A 14,408-nucleotide genomic window follows, 5' to 3' on the forward strand; every position below is an offset into this window, starting at 1 on the left:
TAATTTTCTTTAAATGAATGAATTGAATTTATTTCGAACAAATGAAAGGGGGAAAAAAATTAAAAACAAAAGAAAATCATTTTAAAAAGAGCAAAAAAGAATAAAAATATCACATTATCAAATCATAATATCAACAAGTTCAAAAAAGGAGTGGGAAGAAGTACACGCTTTTAATTTTGACAGCCCTAATTCAAATTTATTTGACATAGTCGGCTTTATTTGTATTTTTTCTGGCGACCCCCTGAAATTATCTTCGGACCCCCATGGGGATCCCGACCCCCAGTTTGAGAACCACTGGTCTAGATGCGAAATGATGTTCCTGCTCCAGGGGCAGGACTTGACAATCATTCAGTAACTAGTTTGGAATGCACACAACTGCTTCCACTGCACTACACTGACTTTCAGCTCACGAGTCTTGTTTCTGTGGGTATTTAGGACTATGTAGGCTAAAAACTCAACTACCGAAGCTTGAAGGGAGTCCATATTGAAAGTGTCAGTAAAACACAGTACGGTTAGATTCTACGTAAACCAACAGAACATCATTAAAGGAGACAAACATTGTTTATTTGATAGGAGGAATCAGACGGGGGGCTCCTTTAATAGATTTATTGCCATAATTTTATGTTCACATCTATAAGACCACTGCTCTTTCAAAGGCAAGCAATAAATGGTAGCATAGTGAGGAGTTGTGTCACTTCCAGTTTTCTAATGCTTCAGAAGAACCAAGCCCCTTCAGGATGACTCCATCTGAACTTTTAATTTGCCACCTAGATTACGCTGTGCTTACATGAGACCTCAGCTCCGGGTATCACAAACGATCCTAGATTTTGAAGTGTGTGCCCTCTGCGTGCACTACATGAAGCACCGGTAGCTGTGTTTGTTTACAGAAGCCTTGGATCAGAGATTGAGGATGGAGAAAGAGACAAGTACTCACAGCATTCCAAGAACTGTTTTAGCCTTTCAAACACTGCATTCAGGAACCCCTGAAAAGGAAAAGATGAAGAGAGGGTGAGATAAAGTTTAATCTCTTCGACATTTCTGCAGCTGAATCACTCCTGATTGCTTCGTAAGTATTGCCCAGAAGCAGATATACTAACAAGGGAATAACTTGTGTTTGTGTGTCGTGTGTATGTGCACATACTCGGGAGTATAAATACGAGTGCCAGGTACACCTTGTGAAAGAGAATCAATTTTCTGTAGCCCGGTGTAGTCGTGGCTCAGCATGGGAAATTAGATGATAGATGGAGATGCAAACTCTTAAGTGTTAGCTCTGCATTAATGTTCAGCCACGAGGTCAACACCAGGGTCATCAATCACGCAATCATCCAACACGCCCAAGCCGCAAACTAAAGCTCCTAACAGGGTTAGCGGAGAAGGAGGAGGTCGCAGGAGGAGCACAGAAGAGAGGGTGGGAGATGATGGAGAAGGCAGTTCGCTGCAGGCGTTCGCTATATGCTAATTGTGGGATTTAGAAAAGCGGCAGACGCAAGGTGGATGAAATAAAAGAAGAAAATAATAGCTAAATAGGGCACGCAGGAAATTACAAAATGCAAAAGGGAGTGCTAAAAAGAAATGACTGAATCAGTCATGACAAAAAGAAAAGTGTGGCTCTCGGCACTGCCGGGAAAGAAAGGATTAAGTAAGAAGTAAACCAATGTCAGGAAAATTAGCTGAAATTGTTTAGAAAAAGGAAAAAAAAATGACAGAAAAATGAAGACAGAGCGGTGGGCTTTAAATGGGCATGTCAGCAATACTGTAAGAAGCAGTTTGTAAAGAGAGATGACAGTGTCAAGCAAGCCAGCAACAGCCCGGTTTGATTGGAGGAAAGATCCAACAGAAGAGCAGTGGGTGGCAATTAAAACTAAAAGTGAGTGAATGTTTCATCTGTGTGTGGTCAGAAATACGTGCAGATTAGCTCCAGGTTTAGAAAGCTGCAGGTTGTTCATTACAGTGGTTTAACTGAATGTGCCCTTTGTTTAAGTCTATATTGTTTCTGATCGTGGGGCTGCCAGGTGAAGCGGTGGTTAGCACCGTTGCCTCGCAGCTGGAAGGTCGCCGGTTCACGGACACCCGGGATCTTTCTGCGTGGAGTTTGCATGTTCTCCTGGGTTCTTCCTCCCACAAGGTCCAATAACATGTTGAGGATAATTGATGAATCTAAATTGTCCGTAGGTGTGAATGTGAGTGTGCTTGGTTGTCTGTCTCTAAGTGTAGCCCTTCTGACTTGTTTGGGTTTTAAGCAGGAGGTGTCAGAAAAGTTACCACAGGGATAACTGGCTTGTGGCGGCCAAGCGTTCATAGCGACGTCGCTTTCCTTCGATGTCGGCTCTTCATATCATTGTGAAGCAGAATTCCCTAGTGTTGGATTGTTCACCCACTAATAGGGAACGTGAGCTCAGTTTAGACCGTCGTGAGACAGGTTAGTTTGACCCTACTGATAATGTGTTGTCGCAATAGCAATCCTGCCCAGTACGAGGTTCCTCTCATACTGGGCAGGACTGCAATTGCTGGCGACCTGGTCAGGGTGTCTCCTGCCTTCACCCTAAGTCAGCTGGGATAGACTCCAGCCCCCCACAACCCTAGTAAGGACTAAGTGATGGATAGATAATAGATGGATGTTTCTGATCGTGACACAAAGATAGTCGGTAACTCCTAGCTGTTAGTCACCCACATGCAGACTAGCAATAGTGATTTCCAAATTGATTTCTGCTCGTGACGAGCCAGATCGTTTGAGATGTCTATTCTAGCCTCACTCCTGTAGTGCTTATTTGAAAATCAAGCCAGGAGGATAAAAAGTCATTCAAGTGCAAAATAAGTTTGAGAATTCATCACTGCGGCAGCCTGTGTGAAAACTAACAATGTTCTTCTTTCTTAGAGTCAGTATTTTCCAACCCAGTGCAGTTCTCCAGCAATGCTGCCACAGTGGTGATTAGAAAATAAACCTAATCTGTCCAGAATGCTCATCTCATGTGTGAAGAGACTCGCTGTAAAGCAGTTCTGTACCCAGGGCCCCAGTGTGAATGCCATAAACTGTTGCCTTAAGGCTGTGGCGCACAAGTTCCTGGAAAAGGTGCCAAACGACGACAGAAGGCTGCTTGTCGTTTAAGAAAAGCTGAATTTAAACAAGCTCTAATCAATAACATACACATAAACGTTGTGCCAGTGTGAGTGGAAATAACTGGTAAGTAGTCTTTGTAGGCATTGCTGAGAGACAAACAAAACAGCAATTTGAACTCCCCTGTGAATAAGATGAAGAGTCTTCACTTATGCTTGGATTACAGGCTGAGGAAATGTCATGCCAGGAACTTAAAACTGGCACCAACGAGGCCAAATGAGGGCGGCTTTGAACAGAAGAAACATAAATGAAAAATGGGCAAAAACATGGTCACCGGCTGTCGGATTAGAATGTGTATATTTGAAGCCGACGGTGCTGGAAGTTTCGTGGATGACAAGCGCTTCGGTTACAAGGTTTTATAATTTATGTCGTGTCAAAACCAGATTTTGTGATCAGAAAACATTTCAGTTCAAACAGGAAACAGCTGGAGATGAACAAAACAGCCAAAACAAGCACGATGGCGTGTGAGGACAGCGTGCATGTATGAACGGTGTTGCATTCAAGTACATTTTTTATGAACGAATTACAGCATCCCAGTAAACACCGACATCCAGAACAACCTGCAAACCATTTTTAATTAAATCTAATTTCACTTACATAGCAACAACTCATAACATATTAAGTCTCAATGCAGTAAAGTCAAGGTCTACAGTAGAACAGAGCAACCGAATAATTTGCCATTTAGCAAACATCTGGTAATAGTTGGAAGGAAAAACTGCCTTCAGAAAGAAAACACCAGCAGAACAAGAAGAGGAAATCTTTTTTTTCCCCAGAGTAAAAGTAATAAGTAGGTGAATCAATGTGGATATTTAATTAATTGAGTCATTTGTATCAGTGGTCTCCAACCACCGGGCCGTGGGTCATCTGGTACCGGGCCGCACAGACAGAATAAAAACGTTTTATTGGTTTATTTTATTTTCGGTGGAGTCTGCAGGGTGTTTCGTTTTGAAAAATGAGTGGCTCGCCTTCCCGTCACTTGTGCTTGTTTCCTGCACTTGACTCAGTTTTTATACCTGGCCGTGAAAATGAATAAAAACTCATTTTGAAAAAAAACTACTCTGAAGAGTTTCTTCAGAAGGAGACTTGATGCTGAGACAGAAAAAAAAAGTAAATACCATTTTAGCATTAAGACGTAATTTTATTAATTGGTGACAAACTATTATTATTTGTCATGTGCGCAATGATCAGTCCATAGATAATTGTCTTGCTTGAAATTGGTCCATGGTGCAAAAATGGGCCTAAACATGCCTAAACACTCCCCAAAAACTCACCAAAATCACCACTCACACCAGGACTGGCGAAAAATGTCATATTTTAAAGGAAGTGGGTGTGTCAATGCCAAATTAGCTACGATTGTCGGCCTTCATGCACGTCAGGCTTTGGCAGAAACGCGCTCTGGACGGCACTCTGATCCAACGTGTTACGTTTCGGCCAGATCGGAGCACCTGCGGCTGAGTTAGACGCCACATCCTGTTTAACGGCTTGGCCCTGGTTGACTTTTTTGTGCATACTGACCTGCTACACATGCGAAGCGAATTTTGTAGGTGTAGGTCAAACGGCCTGCCGACGGGACTCCATTGAATGGCGGAAACACAGCAAAAATGCGCAAAAATGGTCTTTTATCGAAATTGCGTGGGCTGCCATTTCCACACTGTCAGACTTTTACAGAGTGTTTTAATAACTTTTAATCATCACGTCCTGTAGTTTGTGCTGGACAAATTATAGGTCTGTACGACATAACCCCTAGGGGGAGATAGATTTTGAAAATGGCCGAAAATGGCCTGTGATGCTCACCGTTTGTTGTAAATGGCAGTTCCTGTTAGGTGTACGGCCTGGGATAAATAAAGTATTTTTCTACTCTATTCTAAATGCGCTGATGGACTTATTTGTACGTCCTTACCTGCTACATATGTGTACCAAATTTCATAGCTATAAGTCAAACGTGGTGCCTAATTCCACAAACTACAGGACCCAAAAGATCTGCTGTCCCCAGCGTATGACCCTACAGGAGGCCACCAGAGGTCCTGTATCCGGGCCTTGATGGTTCAGGGCTATTTTGGCAGCGCAAAAGGAAAACTACACAATGTCGTGGCTGATTGGGGTTTCTGCTTAGTGTAAAAATCTTCCCACTAACTTTGCCAGCCTCCAATATGTTTCTAACATTGCAGAAGGGCTCAAAATTCCCCAAAAATGTGTGAGGGTCAAAGGNTTTAGCAAACATCTGGTAATAGTTGGAAGGAAAAAAACTGCCTTCAGGAAGAAAACACCAACAGAACAAGAAGAGGAAGTCTGTCGTATGACTTACCAGTAAGTTAAAACTGCATCTTACGTTTAATAGAAATGTGAGATGACTGACAAAACATTTTTTTTCCCCAGAGTAAAAGCAATAAGTAGGTGAATCAATGTGGATATTTAATTAATTGAGTCATTTGTATCAGTGGTCTCCAACCAACGGGCCGTGGGTCATCTGGTACCAGGCCGCACAGACAGAATAAAAACGTTTTATTGGTTTATTTTATTTTCGGTGGAGTCTGCAGGGTGTTTCGTTTTGAAAAATGACTGTCCCGCCTTCCCGTCACATACGCTTGTGCTCGTTTCCTGCACTTGTTTCAGTTTTCATGCCTGGCCGTGAAAATGAATGAACAATTAATTTTAAAAAAAGAGTCTCTTCAGAGGGAGACTCGATGCTGAGACAGAAAAAAACAAAACAATACATATTTAGCTTTAAAAAGTAATATTCATTGACGACACGTTTTTAATAGAAAAGAAACTGCTATTGTTTGTCATGTGCACAATGACCAGTCCGTAGATAATTGTCTTGCTTGAAATTGGTTCATGGTGCAAAAACGGGCCTAAACATGCCTGAAAACTCCCAAAAAACTCAACAAAATCACCATTCATACCAGGACTGGCGAAAAATTTCATATTTTAAAGGAAGTGGGTGTGTCAATGCCAAAATAGCTACGATTGTTGGCCTTTGTGCACGTCAGGGTTTGGCAGAAACGCGCTCTAGACAGCAGTCTGATCCGGTGTGCTGAGTTTCGGCCAGATCAGAGCACCTGCTGCCGAGTTAGACGCCACGTCCTGTTTAACGGCTTGGCCCTGGTTGACTTTTTTGTGCTTCCTGACCTGCTACACATGCGCAGCAAAAATTCTGTAAGTATAGGTCAAATAGCTTGCCAACGGGACTCCACTGAATGGCAGAAACACAGCAAAAATGTGCAAAAATGGTCTTTTATTGAAATTGCGTGGTCTGCCATTTCCACACTGTCAGACTTTTGCAGAGTGTTTTAATAACTTTTAATCATCACGTCCTGTAGTTTGTCCTTGACAAAGTTCAGGTGTGTACGAAATAACCCCTAGGAGGAGACAGATTTTGAAAATGGCCAAAAATGTTGATGCTCACTGTTTGTTCAAAATGACGGAGTTCCTGTTGGGTTTACGGAAACGCGCTGATGGACTTTTTTTGTACATCCCTACCTGCTACGTATGCGTACCAAATTTCATAGCTGTAAGTCAAACGTGGTGCCTAATCCCAGAAACCACAGGACCCAAAAGATCTGCTGTCCCCAGTGCAAGATCCTATAGCAGGGGTGTGCAATCCTGGTCCTCGAGGGCCACAGTCCTGCATGCTTTAGATGTTTCCCTCTTCCAACACACCTCATTCAAATGATCAGGATCGTTATCAGGCTTCTGCAGAGCTTGATGATGAGCTGATCATTTGAATCAGGTGTGCTGGAAGAGGGAAACATCTAAAGCATGCAGGACTGTGGCCCTCGAGGACCAGGACTGGATACCCCTGCCTTACAGGAGGCCCCCAGAGGTCCTGTATCCGGGCCTTGATGATTCAGGGCTATTTTGGCAGCGCAATAGGAAAACTACACGATGTCGTGGCTGATTGGGGTTTCTACTTCGTGTAAAAATCATCCCACTAACTTTGACAATTTGCCAGCCTCCAATATGTTTCCAACATTGCAGAAGGGCTCAAAATTCCCCAAAAATGTGTGAGGGTCAAAGGAGTTAGCTCTGACCTGTTCACATTATGCATAATTGGCAGATTTGTTAAGAAGACTTGAAATGAGCTACACATCATGACATACTGATGACACAGTTCACTTTAAAGATGAGTTTATGAGGTTGTCATCAGCGTGCTACATTACTTCTTTGGTAGGCCACCTGCAGACTCTCTTCTACACTCCCTGACAGAAATACAACCCTGAAATGGAATTAAAACTTAAATCACATGATATGAATTAACTGATTTTTTTATTTTTCCCCCCAGTGTCACATCCATCACTGAAGGAAGAGCAAAAATGAGAGACGACAAGTCATCAGCATCTTAAAGACTTAATCAGTAAGTCAGATGAAAAGAGCGTGGCACATCCTTAAACCATGGCAGGAAATATTTTTAAAAAATATCATCTGTCCAAAAACATTTAAACTCAGGAAGTAGTTAATGACAGTGACAGTGATCTGAATGAGGATTCTCATTAGCGTAATGTGTGGCAGCAGCATCATGAATAACTACAGGCTTCCTATTAAGGAATAGGGTTAATTTGAGTAAAATCAATACCTGCATTTTATTAATTTAAGAGGCATTATTCTTGTCTGACTCGACTCACTCGTTCCCCAGCGACAACATTAATTATTAATTAGGCCGTGAAAGCCAGTATTCAGACACATCCAGGTGGAAATCTGAACACTGTGGATATAAATAAGAAAGTCATTGAAAAGCCAAAGAAAGACAGAAAAAAAGGCGCTTCTCCTGAGGTTTTTCACTTTGTGCTGAGTTATACAGAAGCTAAAGGAGTGAAAGAAATGAGAGGAAACCTCCTGAAACAGTCCGACACATGATGGAATAACGTTGCCTATTGGTTCCTGTCAGCGACCTCATTTTAACGATACAAATACTGGAGAAAGACACAACTGTTTGGTTTGAAAGATTACACCACCTGCTTTTAGTACAAGCAGGAAATTTAATCTTAACAAGAAAGAAAACAAAAAAAAAAAAGTGCACCTCTGATTTGATTCTAACATAGCATGATGTATAGCCCTGAAACAGCTGTTGAGAAAGCAGCGAGGCTCACAGTGAGCATCTTTCCTCATCAGCTGAGTAAGGTAGAGGATGAAAAATGGACACAACACGCTAGAGTGAGTGAGCGAGTGTGAGAAAAATAACGGCACATACATCTGAACATGAAATATTAATTCCCAACCATTACAGTAAGCCGGAATAACCAATGACAGCTCGAGGCAAATGACATTTTAATGAGACTATTTCGACCATCGTACAACCTTCAGCCTGCAAGCTAAAAAGTTGTCTCATTAGTGAAATAACAGAGCACAGTAAACAGAATTCTTTTTGTCATAAAGCGTCCTTGCCTTCTCCCATTTAAGACCAAGGGAGGAAGGGAAAAAAAACAAATAAAGGAATAAAAGACAAAAATAATAAAACTACTACAGTAGAAACACAGAGACGGCACAGCAGCAGTGGTGGACTGAGCGAGCTCCCAAAGCTAATGACACGTTGGCCTTATTTGACAGCTCGTACTGCGGATGAAGGTTGCTTTAAGACAACACGGCAAAATTAAATGTCCTATTGGGTAGCCAGCATTTACTTTCATTATCAGTTTTCTGCTTTTAATTAATAGGTTGCGCCCTTAGATATCATAAATAAGTTATACCAAGCAATGCTATCCCAATTATGTCCTATAATAACCTCCACCGAGGAGGTTATGTTCTCGTTTGTCTCTCAGCAGTATTAGAAACCAGGAGGGCAGTTTTCATGAAGCTCAGTGGAGAGGTGGAGCCCGAGCGTATGGGGGAGGAAAAAACAAATTAGGAAATAGCAAGTTTAACTAATCCAATTTCAGTGCAGATCTGGCTGGGGTTGCAAAATCACATATCATAAAAGAGTGGGCTGTTGGCTTTGGTGGATGTCTGTGACCTCTAAGTGGCCTGGACATGTTTTGTTCACCCAAGTACATAAAAAGAAATAGTTAAGGAATGATGATATGAAGAATAAAACATGTAAATCCTGACTCTGAAGCCACAGCTGTACGTTTGGGATTCTAAATTATATTTATTCAAATTGTCACCACTGCTAAATAATCACTGCTGTGAGTTATTTCCACACTAATGAAACCTCTGACCTGCTCCTGAAAATGACTCCACTCACTGTCTTGACTTCCTGGTTTTAGTCTGGTCGAAAGATTCTTTAAAACACACCCCGCTGATACCCGACTGATCTGGTCCACTTTGGAGTTAATAATTAGGTGATTTACCACTTGATTCTGATTGGCAGTCACAATTCAATTCAAAATCAGATTTTTGCAACTCGTGCTTTTGTTCTTGTATTTCAAAATGTCTCATTTATCTCAGGACTGCATTGTTCACGGTAATAAATTCTTCAACTCTTGCAGGAATCGCAGAGGAGGACACGATGATGTCACACGCAGCGAGCAGCGTTCGCAGAAGCAAACACGGATGGAAACGGCGGAGTGTATCCGCCACTCCCCCGCCGCTGCCAATGGTGGAAACAGAACTATGACCGCTAACTAAACTGGCATCAGCAGCCAAGTACTGCCTGTGCGTTCCGACCACTTCCACCCCGTCGGAGCGCTGGAAGTGGCCGGAATGTGCACAAGCGCACCGGTCAATTAGGCGTGAAATCCAGCGATGCGTCGTGCTCTATCAATACACTAGTTATTATAACAACAATAAATATTAACAACAAATGAGCCTTTAAGCATGAAGCCCTCCTTGTATCTGGACCTCCGCCTTGACAATCCGACAGCCTAGCTATCCGACATAAAAGAAGGTTTTACATTTAGTGTCAGATTATCGAGTCACGACCGTATTCTCCTCTCATTTGCATATGCAAGATGTCACTTGACAGCGAATTCAATCAGTCAAGAGCAATTAGTTTAACTCCATATTAAACAGCACCTAAAAGCCTGAAAAGCTCGAAAGCGGCGCACCTAAAGGTCGACACGTGTCGCTTCAAGTTTCTGTTCTGGCGGATGAGTGCGTTCGAGCGTTTGCTTTTATTAAAGAGTGGGATGTTTGAGTACAGTTTTCCTACTCAGCATATTTAGCAGCATCACATGACTGCTCAGTGCTGCAGGTACAGACTGAATGGATAACGGCACCACAGTAATACTGGTCATCAGATCACAGCCTGGAGATATCTACATTTAAATTTACAAAGTTTATTTGTGTTTTTTAAAATTAAAAACTATTTCTAAAACATTTACTGCTATTTTTTTCCCCTCACTAAGAAGGAAGTAGTCAGAATCTGGAGCTGGAGTTAAAATGACTGGGACATTATGGGCAAATGATTCCATTAACTCTGAGCCATGGGGAAACCAAAGCCCTATCCAGGCACACCCTGAGGATTTTTTTAGACCAGATTTAAACTGAATTGAATTAACAGTTTCATGGGGTTGGACTTTTTTTTTTTTTCCACTCGGAGTCGGAGAAGAGCTCCTATGGTAACTTGACTCATTGAACCGAGACAAGGCTTAAGGGACGCTCGATCATTACGGCCATCCATATATTTACGCGCAATGTTTGGAGTTATTTTCAACCTAAAAGACCAACAGGAAAAAAAAAATCTGCTTTTCTGAAATATGTGAGGTTCTGTATCAGGCACAACGGAAATAACTTAAGACTCACCATCACTTCCATATTCTGTTGTGGCTCTTGGAATCCGTGGACCGTCAACTTGCGAAGCACTGAGAGGGGCGGATAGAAAAAAATATATAAAGTCCACTCCATACATAATCAGTGTTTCATGAAATAGCAGCACATTATGAACATTTCCATTAGTTCACAACCTGTCCACTTAATTACATTTTGTCAGTGAGAGGGATCATGTGATTAAATCACATTACGCAATGAGTCATTTAAAGCCATGATTTATTTACCAGCTTGTATTAAACAACAAATGGATGCTTTCGTGACAATGAAGTCGTGTCGTGTGTGTGTGCGTGAGGGGAGGGAATATGAGAGTTTGCTTGCGTGCTAATGTCTCTACCTTTAAGAGAAAGCAGGGTCCTCTCCAGTGAGCTGAGCGCCGCTGCCTCATCTCTGGCATAGATCTGCTGGAGGAAGCAGTCGGTGTGATGGCTCCACAGGGAGCACGCAAAGCTGTAGATGCCCGACGCCAGCTGCCGACACACACATTAACAGTACAGTCACAGACAAGACAACATTATTCTGGATCTGAGCGTGCATTTGAGATCATTCTGCTGAACGCAAACGCATCAACGCTTGCAAAACAGCACCTACAACGTCACAGTCGCTGATGTCGGTGCAAATATGAAAGCACTTTGTCATAATGCGCTCAAACAAACAGGGAGCAAAGAGGAACCTCTGAGCCACAGGTCTAATTTAGCTCCAAATGAACTTCCAATTGCAGCCACCGCCACAATTTGGGACCCGAACCAATCACATTGTCCTTCATGACGGCATTCCGCTGTCGAGGCAAAACAAGATCAGTAGGAATGCAGACAGAAGTAATCTCTATTCCATCAACTGGGCATTGTACGGCCCAGCAGCTTAGAAAACAAAACAAACTCGCCATAGCAACATGATGCGTTTGGATGATGCTTTGGTGATGTTTTCATACCAAAAACAATAAACAGAAAAAAAAAGGGGTGACCATAAAACCTCAGTAACACAGTGGCTGTATTCAAGCATTTCAGTGTGGCAGTGTTTAAGGAAAACAACACAGAAATATCCCCACGCTGTTAAATGTGATAATTGAATAAATGTTTGCCACTTGACCAAAGCAAACAAAACACCCACATGAAAATAAGTCTCTAGAAAATTTAAATGATAACACTGCATCTCAAACAAAGAAATCTGCCAGAAGAACGATGTGCTGCGAGTAACGCATAAGAGTCGAGTGGGAAAAATGTGAGAACCGATGGTTAAGTTGCCTGCTGGAAGAGAAATCCCTACTTTGACAGCGCTGCATAGGCTTTGATATATTCTGTACAGAAACTGCAAGTCTGGCAAGTTTTTTTATTTTTTTTTGGGAGAGATTTCTCTCGAGCTAGAGCCTCAGATCCCAGACTAATCCAATGCATGGAACCTAAAAGTGATGAGCCAAGTTCAGCAAACAACCTCGTATTCTTCTCCTGACTTCCTCACTCCTGGTAGATGTTTGTTTTTTAAACCTTAACTTTTTTTTTTTTTTTTTTTTAATGGGATCTAAGTTCATTTTAACTGGATTCTGGTTCAAAGCAGGTCTGCCTGTACACCTGGATGTGTCTAGAAATGACACACAGGTGGTCGGCGTCCACTTTTTCAAATGCAACGGGCCCTTAAAAAGTCTGTTTGCATCTTAACCACTAATCACTCTACTAAGATCGTACAGTGGAGCTTTCTCTTATGTTGACTCCACTGTGAAAGTTTCAGCTCTTTCTTGTCCCGTACACACAAACGTGCAAATCACAGTGTTTACAAGTTGATTGCATTTCCTACCCCATAATCCAACTGCGAAGAGAAACACAAAACCTTCACAAGGTACCTCTAAGCACTGGTCTGTAATCTCAAGGTGTACCTCTTGTATGTAATTTCTGGAGAAGCCTTTCTTCACCACCCTGATGCTCCATGTAGATATTTAGAAATGAATGGTGTTGTGAAATATTTCAATAGATTAGAATTACAGCTCAAGCAACATGTTTATTGGATTACATTCGAAAACCAACTTCTTTGGAGTATTCAAAAACATGTTCAAGATAGCTTACGCAGAATATACAGACATCCAGTCAGTCTAATTTTACCTACAATCATTTCTCTTCAGGACATTAAAACGATAAGCAAAGGACTGTGTAAGTAACTCAAAGGTTGCTTATTCAATAGTTATTGAATCTTGTTATTATTATTTCAATTCATTAGTTAATGTGTTAACTTAAATCTGTCATTTATCAATGTTTTATGTTATTTAAAACGGAAGTGCTTTTATTTTGAAGGGACATCAGATGGAGAAAAAAAAAGGAAACTGACAAGTAACATAAATTTAAGAGACAAAAAACATAAAAGGGCGAACCGGAGAGATTATTGAATTTAGCAGCAGTCGAGAGGGCAACAAGGTAAATCAATTGTGTCTAATTGTCAGTTTATTTTATGTTTAGCGTGGGCTAATTCTAGCAATGTGCCTAGCTAAATTCAATGTGTTGATGTTATGTGTTTTTGTCTAGCTCTTATGTTGGTCATAGGAGAAAAGGAGGAGAGATTAAAAAGTGTTCAACCATCAGTCCAGGCTTCTCATCATTTCGGCTGAGCTGCTACTGACTTAAACATGAAAACATCGATCAGAGCCACAAACCAACGACAGCACTGTGACCAGACTTCTGGCAGTTTTAAACCTGAACATAGTAAGGCTGAGGGGGAACCAACGAAGCCAGTTCACCATCTGACATCTTTTTATTATCTGGTTTAGAAGCCCAACAACCACAGTCACGCGAATCCGTCGCTCGAAGCTGGTTATCGACTCGTTAAGTCAAGTTTCTGAATCTAGCTATGAGCGCATAAAAGTGGAGGTGTTGGCGCCAGATGACAAACAGGTCTAGAGCCGAATATTTCTCACGAGCAGAACAAACTGCAATCCTGAACAAATATGAGTCATGTGAAAAAAAAATAAAATAAAATAACAGTTGCTGCAGCCGAAGCCAGAAAGAAAAAACTGGCAAAAAGAGGAAAGCGCTGACTGTGTGAGTGCCTGATATCAATATCACTACACCATCATTAAGGCACGAGTAGATCTGACTATAATTATGATTGTGCATTAATTAAATGTTCTGCTTAGATGCAGTCTTGTTTCATAGCATGTAAGACAGCTTCAGCTTTTTGTCTTTCAGCTACAACCCCGGCAGTGTGAAACTCTCTAGCAGCAAGAAAAGAACAAATATAAAAGCATCATTCAAAGCGGTAAGTAGGCTTACTGCAGATCTTACATCAGGTCAACAAGTACGAGGCTGTAGTGCTTTAATCAGCCTCTGTTGTAGGATTATATGGCTACACAAAGGCCTAAAGAAGAATAAGACGACTTGCTCTCAGGTAGCAGGCAAAAGATAAAGCAAGAGAGATTGGTGTTCCCTCGACTGAGAATCTAATATCTATGCTCATCGACGAAAGAAAAGGGTTTCAACTGCCTCTAAATACGCTGACCTCTAACTGCACACTGAAGTCCACGGGATCCTCTGCCAATGGGGATGCCACTTTTCAACTAAATTAACAGGTACGCATAAGGTGTTTTTATATGTGCTGATCATAGACTGTA

At 41.6% G+C, this 14,408-nt stretch overlaps 1 protein-coding gene and 1 long non-coding RNA gene across 2 annotated transcripts in view; one reads left to right on the forward strand and one right to left on the reverse strand.

Annotated features, from left to right (window-relative positions):
- Nucleotides 1-14,408, reverse strand: part of ipo11 (importin 11) — a 158,539-nt gene that overhangs the window by 121,648 nt on the left and 22,483 nt on the right. The window contains exons 6-8 of the mRNA XM_008284047.1: nt 11,154-11,286; nt 10,793-10,851; nt 935-983 (exon numbers count right to left, since the gene is read on the reverse strand). Coding sequence (XP_008282269.1) covers nt 935-983; nt 10,793-10,851; nt 11,154-11,286 — 241 coding nt within the window. The remainder of the gene's footprint in view (nt 1-934; nt 984-10,792; nt 10,852-11,153; nt 11,287-14,408) is intronic.
- LOC103358897 (uncharacterized) overlaps nt 2,218-14,408 on the forward strand; it is an 18,883-nt gene continuing 6,692 nt past the window's right edge. The window contains exons 1-2 of the long non-coding RNA XR_520283.1: nt 2,218-2,321; nt 11,613-11,616. This is a non-coding gene — a long non-coding RNA (uncharacterized LOC103358897). The remainder of the gene's footprint in view (nt 2,322-11,612; nt 11,617-14,408) is intronic.

The sequence above is a fragment of the Stegastes partitus genome, unplaced genomic scaffold, assembly GCF_000690725.1.
Source record: "Stegastes partitus isolate 25-593 unplaced genomic scaffold, Stegastes_partitus-1.0.2 Scaffold341, whole genome shotgun sequence".
Classification (NCBI taxonomy): Eukaryota; Metazoa; Chordata; class Actinopteri; family Pomacentridae; genus Stegastes; species Stegastes partitus.